Source organism: Coregonus lavaretus, assembly GCF_964263955.1.
Source record: "Coregonus lavaretus genome assembly, chromosome: 1".
NCBI classification, from domain to species: Eukaryota; Metazoa; Chordata; class Actinopteri; order Salmoniformes; family Salmonidae; genus Coregonus; species Coregonus lavaretus.
Genome location: NC_139988.1, coordinates 89,126,949 through 89,139,351, shown reverse-complemented (window position 1 = coordinate 89,139,351; position 12,403 = coordinate 89,126,949). Strand labels below are relative to the sequence as shown.

Sequence of the window (12,403 nt, the reverse complement as noted above, 5' to 3'; positions counted from 1 at the left end):
ACTTACAAAATCAACAGGGGATCAAATACTTTTTTCCCTCACTGTAGGTGTTCCTCTTGTCCAGGTGTAATAGGGCAGTGTGTAGCGCAATGGCGATTGCTTCATCTGTAGATATGTTGGATGATATGCAAATTGTAGTGGGCCCAGGGTGTCAGGTAAGGTGGAGCTGATTTGGTCCTTGGGACCAGCCTCTCAATGCACTTCATGATGACAGAAGTGAGTGCTACAGGTTCGATAGTCATTTAGGCAGGTTATCTTTGCTTGCTTGGGTACAGGGGCAATGGTGGACATCTTAAAGCACGTCGGGGATCACAGACTGGGACAGGGAGAGGTTGAATATGTCTGTGAACACTCAAGCCAGCTGGTCTGCGCATGCTCTGAGGACGTGGCCAGGGATACTGTCTGGACCGGCTGCTTTGCGAGCATTCACACGCTTGAAGGTCTTACTGACGTCAGCCGCAGAGATCGAGAGCTCATAGTCTTCTACAGCAGCGGGCGCCCTCATGGGAGGATCAGTGTTGATTACCTCAAAGCAAGCATAAAAAGTGTTTGCTCGTCTGGGAGAGCGGCATCGGTGTTCGCTGGTTTTCCATTTATAATCCGTGATGGTTTGTAGTCCTTGCCACATGCGTCTCACGTTGGAGCCGTTCAAAAGCGATTCCACTTTATCCCTGTACTGTCTTTTTGCATATTTGATTGATTTCAGGAGGTCGTAGCTGGTCTTTTTGTATTCATCCATATCCCCAAATTGGTCCGGGCTCTCAGTTTTGTGCCATTTACCCATGGTTTCTGGTTGGGATAGGTGCGAATAGTCACTGTTGAGAGAATGTCCTCTGCATTTCCTGATGAACCCCATGACTGAGTCTGTATACTCGTTGATGTTATTGTCGGAGGCGACCTGGAACTTTTTCCCAGTCCATGTGATCAAAAGCAGTCCTATAGCATAGATTCTGATTGGTCAGACCAGCATCGAACCGAACTTACCACGGGTACTTCCTGCTTTAATTTCTGTTTATAGGTTGGTAGGAGCAGGATGGAGGCGTGGTCTGATGAGGCACTTTTCTCAGATTTCCTTTACAGCCGTGATTATAACCACTGGGAATTACCTCAGGAGATAGTGAGGTCAGCATTTAATCGTGAGGTATTCCAGATTGGGAGAACAGAAAGTCCTGAGGAATTGTAAGTTACCACAGTCACACCATGAGTTGTTGATAATGAAGCAAATCCCGCCTGTCCACGCGATATATACGGAAAACCCAGCAGGCTGCATAGCCGAATCCAGCACAGAGCCCATGAGCCACGTTTCAGTGAGGCAAATTACGTGAGTCTCTCGGGTCCCATTGGTAGGAAATCCTCACTCTGAGCTTGTATAACTTACTGTCCAGAGACTGTACATTTCCTAGTAAAATACTAGGAAGCATTAGGTGATTTGTCCTTCTCCTTAGTCGGACCAAAATGACAGCTCTCTTTTTGGTAGGGCTCCTGGAAAAAATGGAACTGCTTCAGGAGAACTGAACAAAGGGTCCAGTTCTGGAAAGTCGAATCTGTCAAATTTGTGGCGCGTAACCGCCGATCTGATGTCCAGGAGTGCTCGTCTGTCATACGAGATAATACTAGAAACATTCTGAGCAAATAAAGTAAAAAAAGAACACTCAAATAATCAAAAGACTGCAAAGTTGGCTAGGAGCAAGCAACAGGGGCGAACGTGTCTGTCGGTGCCATCTTGTCATAATGATATGCTAACTTACTCGTGTTGCCTGCATATCTCCTCTATGTCTGCGTTCTCTGTGTTGCTGTTGGACTTGCGGGCCTTGTCCAGCTCCTTCTCCAGCTCCGACCGGTGTGCGTTCTTCATCGCCTCGATTGCTGGGGCAACCAAAACAAAGAACGTTGTTATTGAGGAGAGATCATCTGGCATAGCCGGACCACGTTAGGTTATCGTGTTGTTTTAGAAAGAAAAATCCACTGTTTTATAAAGCAGAGCCCGAAGACCATGGTAACTCACATTTATGGGTTTGTGTACACAAGTGAACAAAATACTTCATGTTAGCCTGATGCTACTGCTGTGCCTATATAATTACCAAGGTGCTACTGCTGATAGGGTTAGCGTTAGCTGCTATCGCAATTACTACTGACCGGCTATGGTAGCGGCAGTCTCCTCGGCTAGCAGCCTCTCCTTTTCCTCGTGTAGGTTCTCCAGCTCTCTCTGGTTTTTCCTCTGCAGCTCGTCGACCACCCTCTGGTGGGACTCCTCCATGGCAGCAAAGCCCCTCTCACAGGTGGCCTATCAACGGAGGGGAATGGGTGCAAAGTGAATCTACATGAAACCATAAGATAGGGCCAGGGAGTTTCCTGCGTGACCATGTGAACCTGACTAGGAAAACCTCTGGACCCTAGTTATAGGGTATAGAGTGCACTGGAATTTTTCCTGGTCAAACTCTGGACCCAGAACTCCTGACCCCAGCCACAACCACTGCTGATCATCTATTCACTGACGACAAACACCAAGCTAGCTACTTTAGCCATTAACAACACAAGCCTCTGGTACAGAAGACACAATACGTTGAAGAAATGCGTAGGCGGCAAGAACACAATGTGATTGAGAAGCAAAACAAAAACAGAAGGCTGTGTTCTGTAACCTAATTATCCCTGCAACAGTAAAGGTATTCAACCACTGCCAGGTTTTTTAGCCAAGTAAACCCGCTCGCTCACAAAACACCTATTACAGATTGAGTTAATGTCTAGTGTCTCATATTGTTAGCCGTCTATAAATGTGAAAAACCTCTAATCTGTTTTTATTGGATAAATCTGGGTGGAATGTAGGAGGTTGAGATGAGACCAAATAGAACGATGGATAATAGTGGGGTGATTCCGTGGGGACAGACAGACAGTGTGGAGTCTGGTGTGTCTCCATCATAAGGGGCCAGGGACAGCCTGTCTGTGTCAAATGAGGCAGGATTGCCAGTTTAGCACCAACACCTTTTAGCAGTATAGAGAAAGAAGGCTGGGGAGGGGAGGAGGGGGTCTGATCAACACGGTTTTAGCAAGGGCCATTCACAACGCTATTATAATTACAGTGCATGTTTCCACAAGAGGGGATTTGAATGGCCTTCCGACCAGCTCGACCCAAATCCTACTTCCGTCCTCTATTCAGCGCTGCTAATCTGAGTACTCAGTCAACGGAGCTGTCCTATAAATTCCCAGCGTTCGGGAAACTGGCCTAGGTGGGAACAAACTTTGAGACAGAGTGAACCAACCCCCCCCCCCCCCCCCCCACCCCCTCCCTGGATATATGGGGGCACTTCCTGCTGTGACATCACAGCAAGCAACACCTGCCCTTTGTTTAGTGTGTAAGGGATGAAACCTGTCCTGCACACGGTCATCAAGGACCAGGAAGAGCACCGCTACAATGTTCCCTACCGGCACTACAATGTTATTGCAGTTAGAGGACCGCACCACCAGTCTGTCCCTATACACAACAGCAATACAAAGATTACATCATCAGCAGCGACAAAAGACATGGTGTAGCATATGTCAACGTGTCAGCTGTGCTCCCAAGCCGTGTTATAGACCTGAGTAGAAGACCCCATGTTTCCTTCCTGAGGTTTACAACCCCATGTCATCTGCTTAGAAACAGCCTCTATTCAGGCCTAATAAAACCATGCAGAACTCAACAGCTCTTAAAACTATTCATATAGTGCTGGAGCCTGATTATAAATTACCTGTGTAATTCTTATACACGTTTACTTGAATTCTCTAAAGAAATACACAAAACCTAGGATCTATGAGGTATGAAAACATCTGGGTAACTATATGTTTACATACATTACCAAGGATTCTGGGTAGATGATCATGGTGGAATGTGGTTAATAGACTTTTCATTTGCGATTAGATCTCGTTTTGCATTTCTTCCTTTTTTAGAATGACTTTTCCAAGAAAGTAAATATGTCTATGCTTCAAGCATTCTGCAATGTTTTGATAGCCTGTCAATTATCATTACTTGTTAATCAGCATGTCAGAAGGGGGAAAGTTGTTTGTTGTCAGTTAAAGCAACATCACATCAAAGACAAAGAGGTAAGCCCCATGCATCTTTAAATGCAGTTCATTTAGGCTTCATCATCCTCAAGAAAAAAAGCAATATGTCCACCTATCTAAATGATGTATCTGTTGAGGACAACAATAGGTAGACAGCTTTAAAGGGCTTCAACCATTTGTCTAGGACACTTCTAATATATACGACGCCTACTGTAGCTGCCGAGGAACTCATTTCATCAGCAACTATACCTGCTGGGATGATCATTTCACATTGCATGTGTAAATATGCTGATAGATACTAAATAACATGACCTGAATTATTTGTCAGCCTCACTTTCATGGGACTGTAGGACAGGTTCTGGTTGGTCTCCCTAAGCAGATGGGTTGCCTCCCACATTAACAATGTTCCAGTTGGGATTTCGGAGACTAAGTTCTGGTTAACTAACCTTTTCCTGTCAAACAAAAACGGGTTCCTCAGCGCACAACTAGCGTCAACAACCACATGCACTAACAGTGGATTAGTCACCATGCAACACTGGAGGATACTGGTTTACAAAGGAAAGGGAGGTACGAGGGGGTCTGGAGGGTGGGGGGTGGGGGGGGGTAAGGGAGGTAGAAGGGGGTCGGGAGGGGGTAAAGGAGGTAGGAGGGGGGGGGGTCGGGAGGGTGGAGGGGGTCGGGAGGGTGGGGGGTTCCACAAGGAGACAAGGCATCACGGACGGAGAGAACAGAAAGGACAAGGTACGGCTTCCACCTTCAGATTCTCCAGGTCTTTGTCGTATTTCAGCCGGAGGATAGCTGCGTCGCCCTGGAGCTCCCTCCGCTTCATCTCCTCCGTCATGGCCGAGATCTGGGCCACCAGCTCCTGGATGCGCTCCTTGAGGGCGGAGGTTGTGGAGGTCTCAGGGGACATCGTCCCATCCTCTGCCCCAGTGGGATAGCCTACTCCTGGGGTGACATCCATCTGGTGATGGAACTTCTCCAGTAGGACGCTCCTCTCTGTCTCGTGTTTCTTCTTCAGGTTCTCCATGCAGACAGTCAGAGAGTCGATCTCCTTCACGTTTTCTTCACGTTCTAGACGCAATATCTCGGCCACCTTTGCCACCTCCTGTCTCAGATTTTCTGTTTCCTGTGCGTAGACGTCCTTGATCTCCCGCAGCTCCAGCTTGTGCTTGGCAACTACGTCTTGCAGCTGTATGGCCTTGTCCAGTGAGTCAATGGGCTCCCCTTCAATCTGAATGTGTGTTACTGGTCTAGTATCTTCACTCATAGTGCTTTCAAGGCATGGCAGATGATTCTGTAGATCCGCCAATTTGGATTGGAGATCTCGGTTCTGTTCTCTCAGTAGAGAGCAGTTGGCACAGTCAGAGTTGCCAATCTGAAGTTTCTCAAACTGTGTTTCTTTCAGCTCTTTCTCGTGTTGGAAGTTCAGCCTGCTGATGAGATAGGACATGTGAGCTTCTGTGGCTGCGTCTTGAAGGTGCTCAGACCAACGTTTCTTAAGTTTGCCGGAATCAAAGCTAGCTAAGACCAAGGACAGGAGCTTGTCATTTGTGGACATCTCAATGGTGGAGGCAATTAGGTTAAACAAATACACTTTCTCTTGCAATGCCTCTGTTAGATCTTTCAAAATGTGCGTGTTGGTGTCATTATCAAGCCAGCTGCACCAATTCAAAAGGTCTGCTTCCATGGTCTGTGCAGTCACAGTAAACTCATTATCAACTTCCATCTTGGGTCGAGGAGAAATCCTGTTCATCAACAGCAACATGCTCTTCTCAGCTACCATACGCTGTGCTACACACCTTTCAAAACGACATGCACCTTCAGTCTCGCATGGGCTAACCTCTAGAGCGCTCAACAGACCACTCCAGAACGCTGCCTCTAATACCAACCTTTTCATTACTCTCTGACTTACTTCATCTGGCTCCTCTTCAAAGGATCCGAGGCCGTCTGTGATATGTAAAGTGCTTTTCAGATCAATTAGCGTTTTCTCCACACTAACATCTACCTTCACTAACACCTCTAACACCCGACTAAGGGCCTCAGACTTCATCTTTATCTCACTTACTACTTGCCTTACAACACTTTCGTCTGCTACCTGCCTCAACTCTTCACTAACATTCACTTCTCTTTCTCCCCTAGCCGACTTCGCCTCTACCTCCAACTTTCCTCGCAACATCCTAATCTCATTCTCTGCCTCTAAAAGTTTCGGCCTCTGGACTCTCTCCGATTCCTGGTTTCTAGCTTGAAGTTCAACATTCTGAGCTTGAAGTTCTCTACAGAGCTCTTCCTTTTCTAATAGCATGGCCCCTGTTGCCTCCAGCTGCTCTTTGAGTTGCTCCTTCTCCTTAGGAGCACCTTCCTCGGCCATCTGGAATCCCAGACCTTTGAGAGTGGCCTCTTTCAGCTGCAGTCTCCTCTCCCTGTCCTTCAGGCTGCTTCCTAGCACCTCCAAGGTGACCAGGGCTTCGTGAAGCTTCACAGACTTCTCATTCAGCTCGCTCTCATAGAACTCCCTGTCGATAGCGTTGGCTTGGCTCTCCGCTAGTCTGACCCTGACCCTGTTCAGCTCCTCTAGGACCAGTAGGTGTTGTTTCCCGCCTTGCAGGTTGATCAGCTCCGCTTTAAGCCTGTCGATCTCCCCATCTGCCTCAGTTAGTTGGTTCACTATCTCCTGACAGTGCTGGTACAGCGCTCCATTTTCGCTGTTTAGAAGTTCAACCCGCCGGGACAACGTCCCGATGGTCATCTCGTGGCTTTCCGAGCGGTCTTCGATTTGACACAGTGGTCCGTAAGGGGTCTTCAGGCTCTCCGCCTTCTGAACACTTCCCAACATGTCCTCCATGGCCAGGAGACGTGATTCGTAACTGCGGATGCTTTCGCCCGCCCTGGTCAAGCTCCTCTTCATGTTCTCATTCTCTACCTCTCGTTGAGACTTCCAGCTCTCCAAGAGCCTCTGGCAGCTACCCTGTTCTCCTATATCCTGACTACTCTCCAGGCTGACTTCACCGTGCGATTTTAGCAATCTAAGCAGTCCCTTCAGAGTCAGGGGCTTTCCTGATATCAAGTCCTCTAGCTCTTGAATCCTGTCGGCACTATCTTCGATCAAAAAGCTAACAGTCTTTTTGACGGGTGGCTCTGAGGAAGGCAGGCTCTCCAGAGGGGTTGTTGTTTGGGGGTCGGAAAGGTAAGGTTCCGCGAGGGAGAGGTGAGAAAGCGAGAGGCCAAGCTGCGCCTGCATATTACGCTTTTTCAGTTCTTGCAGCTGCAGGAGCTCTTTGGTCTCCTGGTACTTCCTTGCTAAGCTCTGAGCTTGAGAACTAACCAGTTCCGGCCTCTTCGTCTGGGGCTCGGGATCGGACTCCAGAACCAGCTTGGAGAAGGGGACCAAAAAGTTGGTTAACACACATAGCAAAGGGTGAGAAGGCTAGCAAATTTTTTTTAGATTAATACATCAATTATTTCCCTCTGGATTCAGAGCAATGAAACATTATGAAATCATAATATATGTCATTTTGAGTTCAACATTATACCATTTAACCATAATGATGAAAAAACATTGCAGAAGTAGAATCCAGCTTCACTCATTAATGATCAGAATTAGAGAGCTGGAAAGAGATGTAATGGTCATGATTAGTGAATCACAAAATAGCATGCACATTAAATGGATGAGAGTTATTTCATGGGGTAAGGGATGAAAAGTTAGTGCTAGCTAGGTGGTTTCATTAGAGATGGGAGGCATACCAGGCTCTAGGAATAAACGATGTTCTTGAACTATCATTTTTCTGAATTCTTTGTGTTCTTCACAAAAACATTTCTCAAAAAAAGGCACTCATCACATCGCATCACACTGTGTAATAGCAATGTAACAATGCTGGTCAAAACTAAAATCAAACAGTGTAATGAATGTGAAAATTGCTTCTTAAATTAAATAAACCAAAAATAAGTAAAAACAACATGAACAGGACATTTATTATTTTCTCCTGAAATGACCTTTAATTTGGCTTTAGAAAAATGCAAAGGCCAGCATAAACTAATTACATTCTCTCCCTCTCTAAACAGCAAAGTTGTCAACTCAAAAATGTCTCCAAAGCCCCTTTTGAACTGAATCTCATTTAATTTGTTACATCCAAGAAAACCTACTATCTTTGATAAACTCAGATTTACACAATACGTGGTGAAGAATTCAAAAAGCATACTTTAACCCTCCATACGGACACACACTCACCTCTCTCCCTCTCTAACACACATAAACACAAGCAAACATCCAATAGAAAACTATTATCTGCATAATGGTATGGCTCACACATCAGTTAAAAAGAAGAATGGATGGTCGGAACAGTAGTTCATAAAAAATCTGAAATCCATGCAAAGAATTCATTAGGAGACAAGCCGAACATGTTATTTAAATACAGTTCCGAGCCAAACGTCATCATTTCAACAACTATGGCTGTACTGTTGAAGTCAAGCAGCCTAACGCATTCATGCCATTTACAGCATCACAGGAACATCGAAAAGGAAACGTATCCATCTAATGTTAATCATTAAATCGGATGCATCACATTCAATACACATGCATGAGTTTGGAACATCTGTCCTACCTGAAAAGAAACAACATCAGCAAGAGGTGATGGACGAAAAGAAGCCGTAAAAGGAGAAAAACAAGATCTTCACGTTTCTCCTCACATGCAACCAACGGACTCATGCAAAAGGCACGTTCTGGAGAGGTTTTGTAGCTTTGATGTCAGTTTGTTTGATGTTTTCTCACAATAAAAATACAACATGCAAAGGAGGTTACGAAATGGAAAGAGAACACACAGCTCAATCTGTACGGTTGAGTTTATGAAATCTGAACTTGGGTATGAACTCAACAGGACTGCCTATAGAGAATAGAACAGCTCTGAGGAGGAGAACAAAAATAGCTGGTGCTGCTTACCTGGGAGATGTATCCGGAACGGACGTGCTGCTCTCTCTCCAGAGCCGTCCTCAGCTGGACCTCCAGATTGTGTTTGTGCTGGTTGGAGTCCACCAACTGCTGGTGACAGTTCTCCAACTGCACCTTGAGCTCTTCTACCTGGGAGAGGCACGGTACAATGGACAAGGTGAACGTGTGAGGAGAGCACTGACCTATCAAGAATCTCTGACCTTTGACATTGCATTGATCTCGGTTCACATAAACACCCACCCCTTTCTTGTAGCTCTCCAGGAGTTTCTCCAGCTCGGCCGTCTCCCTGGTCTGCAGCGTCGAGGGCAGAGGTACCCGCCTCTCATCCCTGATGGGTGTCTGCTCCACCTGCTGCCAGTGCTGCTCCATCTCCTCCTCCGCCTTCTGCTGCATCTCCAGGGTGGGGGGACCCCCACCCTCACCCCCAGGGCTGCCTTCACTCTCTCCCCCCCTCTCATAGTCCATCCTCCCACCTTCAGAGCCTGTTGATTGGTCCACGGAGGAGCTAGTCACAGACTCATACCTCCTCCTTCGTTCTTCCCTCCGCCGACTCCGATCGGGGTCTCCGATGTCAGTCTGCAGGGGCTCGGACTTCTGGGCCCGCTGCTGGGCCAAAGCCTGGGCAATGGGTCGGAACTCTCCCCAGTCGAAGGTCTTGGAACGGCCCTGTTGTCGGCGCTCGCGTGCCCGGCTCTTCTTGGGGCCTGGCCCTTGCTCACGCTCCACGGACGAGGTCTCGGAGGGAGGGGAGTCCTGGGTCACGTCCGGCTGAACCAGCCCCTCCAGTGGGGAGAAGGAGCTGTGGTTGCTAGCCACGTCTGGAGCGGTGGAGGGTCTGACGTTCTTCATGACAGCCTGGATCCAGTTCCTCCGTATGCCTGCAGTCATGGCCGACAGGGTGTGTACGCCCTCCTGGGTCTGAGGACGACAGTTAGGGCGTTAGATTCACACTGTACAATAACAGCTATAGCATTGGGTGACAGCGAAGGGGTCTGTTACTTCCATACACTGAAGTGCTTTTTGATAATAAAACAAGTGACAAAAAGGGTTACATGAACGCAAATCAATCAAATCATTACTACTACAGATGATAATCTGAGACTGTATGTGAGTGATTGGGGCTTACATGTATCTGGAAGCCGTAGTTGCGTTGAGCCTGGTATTCAGTGACATTATAACACGTACACAGGTCTATTTCCCCGTCCAGATCTGAAGCCTGCAATACAGCAGCATTACAGATCATAAAGTCAGGAACAGAAGACTATTATCAGCGTACAAGCAGCCAGTTGCAGGAGTTAAACAATTATTTTGAAACTGTGTACTTACACTAAACAAAAACATAAACGCAACATGGAATAATTTCAAAGATTTTACTGAGTTACAGTTCATATAAGGAAATTAGTCAATTGAAATAAATTCATTAGGCCCTAATCTATAAATGTCACATGACTGGGAATACAGGTATACATCTGTTGGTCACAGATACCTTAAAACAAAGGTAGGGGCGTGGATCAGAAAACCAGTCAGTATCTGGTGTGACCACCATTTGCCTCATGCAGCGCGACACATCTCCTTCGCATAGAGTTGATCAGGCTGTTGATTGTGGCCTGTGGAATGCTGTCCCACTCCTCTTCAATGGCTGTGCGAAGTTGCTGGATATTGGAGGGAACTGGAACACGCTGTCATACACATCAGTCCAGAGCATTGTGTACAGATGCTTGCAACATGGGGCCGTGCATTATCATGCTGAAACATGAGGTGATGGCGGCAGATGAACGGCACGACAATGGACCTCAGGATCTCATTATGGTTTCTCTGTGCATTCGAATTGCCATCGATAAAGTGCAATTGTGTCTGTTGTCCGTAGCTTATGCCTGCCCATACCATAACCCCACCGCACCCATGGGGCACTCTGTTCACAACGTTGACATCAGCAAACCACTCGCCCACATGACGCCATAAACGCTGTCTGCCACCTGCCCGGTAGAGTTGAAAACGGGATTCATCCGTGAAGAGCACACTTCTCCAGCGTTCCAGTGGGTCTCGAAGGTGAGCGTTTTCCCACTGAAGTCGGTTACGACGCCAAACTGCAGTCAGGTCAAGACCCTGGTAAGGACGACGAGCACGCAGATGAGCTTCCCTGAGACGGTTTGTGTAAAACCCACAGTTTCATCAGCTGCCCGGGTGACTGGTCTCAGACCATCCCACAGGTGAAGAAGCCAGATTTGAGGCCGGTTGGACGTACTTCCAAATTCTCTAAAACAAGGTTGGAGGCGGATTATGGTAGAGAAATGAACATTCAATTCTCTGGCAACTGCTCTGGTGGACATTCCTGCAGTCAGCATGCCAATTGCACACTTCCTCAAAGCTTTTGACATCTGTGGCACTGTGTTCCGACACAAAAATTCACATTTTAGAGTGGCCTTTTATTGTCCCCAGCACAAGGTGCACCTGTGTAATGATCATGTTGTTTAATCAGCTTCTTGATATGCCACACCTGTCAGGTGGATGGATTATCTTGGCAAAGTAGAAATATTCCCTAACAAGAATGCAAACAAGTTTTTGCACAACATTTGAGCGAAATAAGCTTTTTGTGCATATGGAACATTTCTGGGATCTTTTATTTCAGCTCATGAAACATGAGACCAACACTTTACATGTTGCGTTTATATTTTTGTTTAGTATACAAAGTTATCAATAGGAAATCAATACCGTATTGACTAACACGTATTCCATTTCTTTTAAAGATAACCACTGCCCTTGCTACAGTCGGTCACAGTTGAACTAGCACGATTGACGAGTCTGGATGGATTTAGAGATAAGTCACCTCTTCAGCAATTGAGTCCTTGTAGTATCGGAGGCTGTGGTCTGTCAGTACGAACCAATACTTCTTCCACTGTAGGGGAGAAAGGGGACACAGAGTTCACTGGGAATACAGAAACGGTTCTGCTCCCCCTGTAGACTGAGAATAAAACATCTATTTAGCGCCAGTGGGAGTTATGGAGAAATTTTACATTTTTAAATTTTAGTCATTTAGCAGCCGCTCTTATCCAGAGCGACTTAACAGTTAGTGAGTGCATACATTATCTTTGTATTTTTCATACTGGCCCCCCCGTGGGAATCGAAACCCACAACCCTGGCGTTGCAAACACCATGCTCTACCAACTGAGCTACATCCCTGCCGGCCATTCCCTCCCCTACCCTGGACGACGCTGGGCCAATTGTGCGCCGCCCCGTGGAATGACATCAGGAGCTTGGTTCTGTGTGCAACACATAGATTTTAGTCATTTAGTGGTGCGTCTTACAGTAGTGAGTGCATACGTTTTTTCATACTTTTCGTACTGGTCCCGTGCGGAAATCAAACCCACAACCGTGGCGTTGCAAGCACCATGCTCTTAACAACTGAGCTACACTATACCCAGC

At 46.8% G+C, this 12,403-nt stretch overlaps 1 protein-coding gene across 2 annotated transcripts in view; it reads right to left on the bottom strand.

Annotated features, from left to right (window-relative positions):
• The window catches only part of LOC311136087 (myosin phosphatase Rho-interacting protein-like), a 58,933-nt gene that overhangs the window by 9,320 nt on the left and 37,210 nt on the right, over positions 1–12,403 (bottom strand). Inside the window, exons 10-16 of one of the 2 annotated variants that reach the window (XM_084170167.1) lie at positions 11,808–11,876; positions 10,107–10,196; positions 9,221–9,898; positions 8,972–9,109; positions 4,790–7,408; positions 2,137–2,284; positions 1,749–1,866 (exon numbers count right to left, since the gene is read on the bottom strand). In XM_084170167.1, the coding sequence (XP_084026293.1) occupies positions 1,749–1,866; positions 2,137–2,284; positions 4,790–7,408; positions 8,972–9,109; positions 9,221–9,898; positions 10,107–10,196; positions 11,808–11,876 (3,860 nt within the window). The remainder of the gene's footprint in view (positions 1–1,748; positions 1,867–2,136; positions 2,285–4,789; positions 7,409–8,971; positions 9,110–9,220; positions 9,899–10,106; positions 10,197–11,807; positions 11,877–12,403) is intronic. The other variant, XM_084170168.1, reaches the window with a different exon arrangement.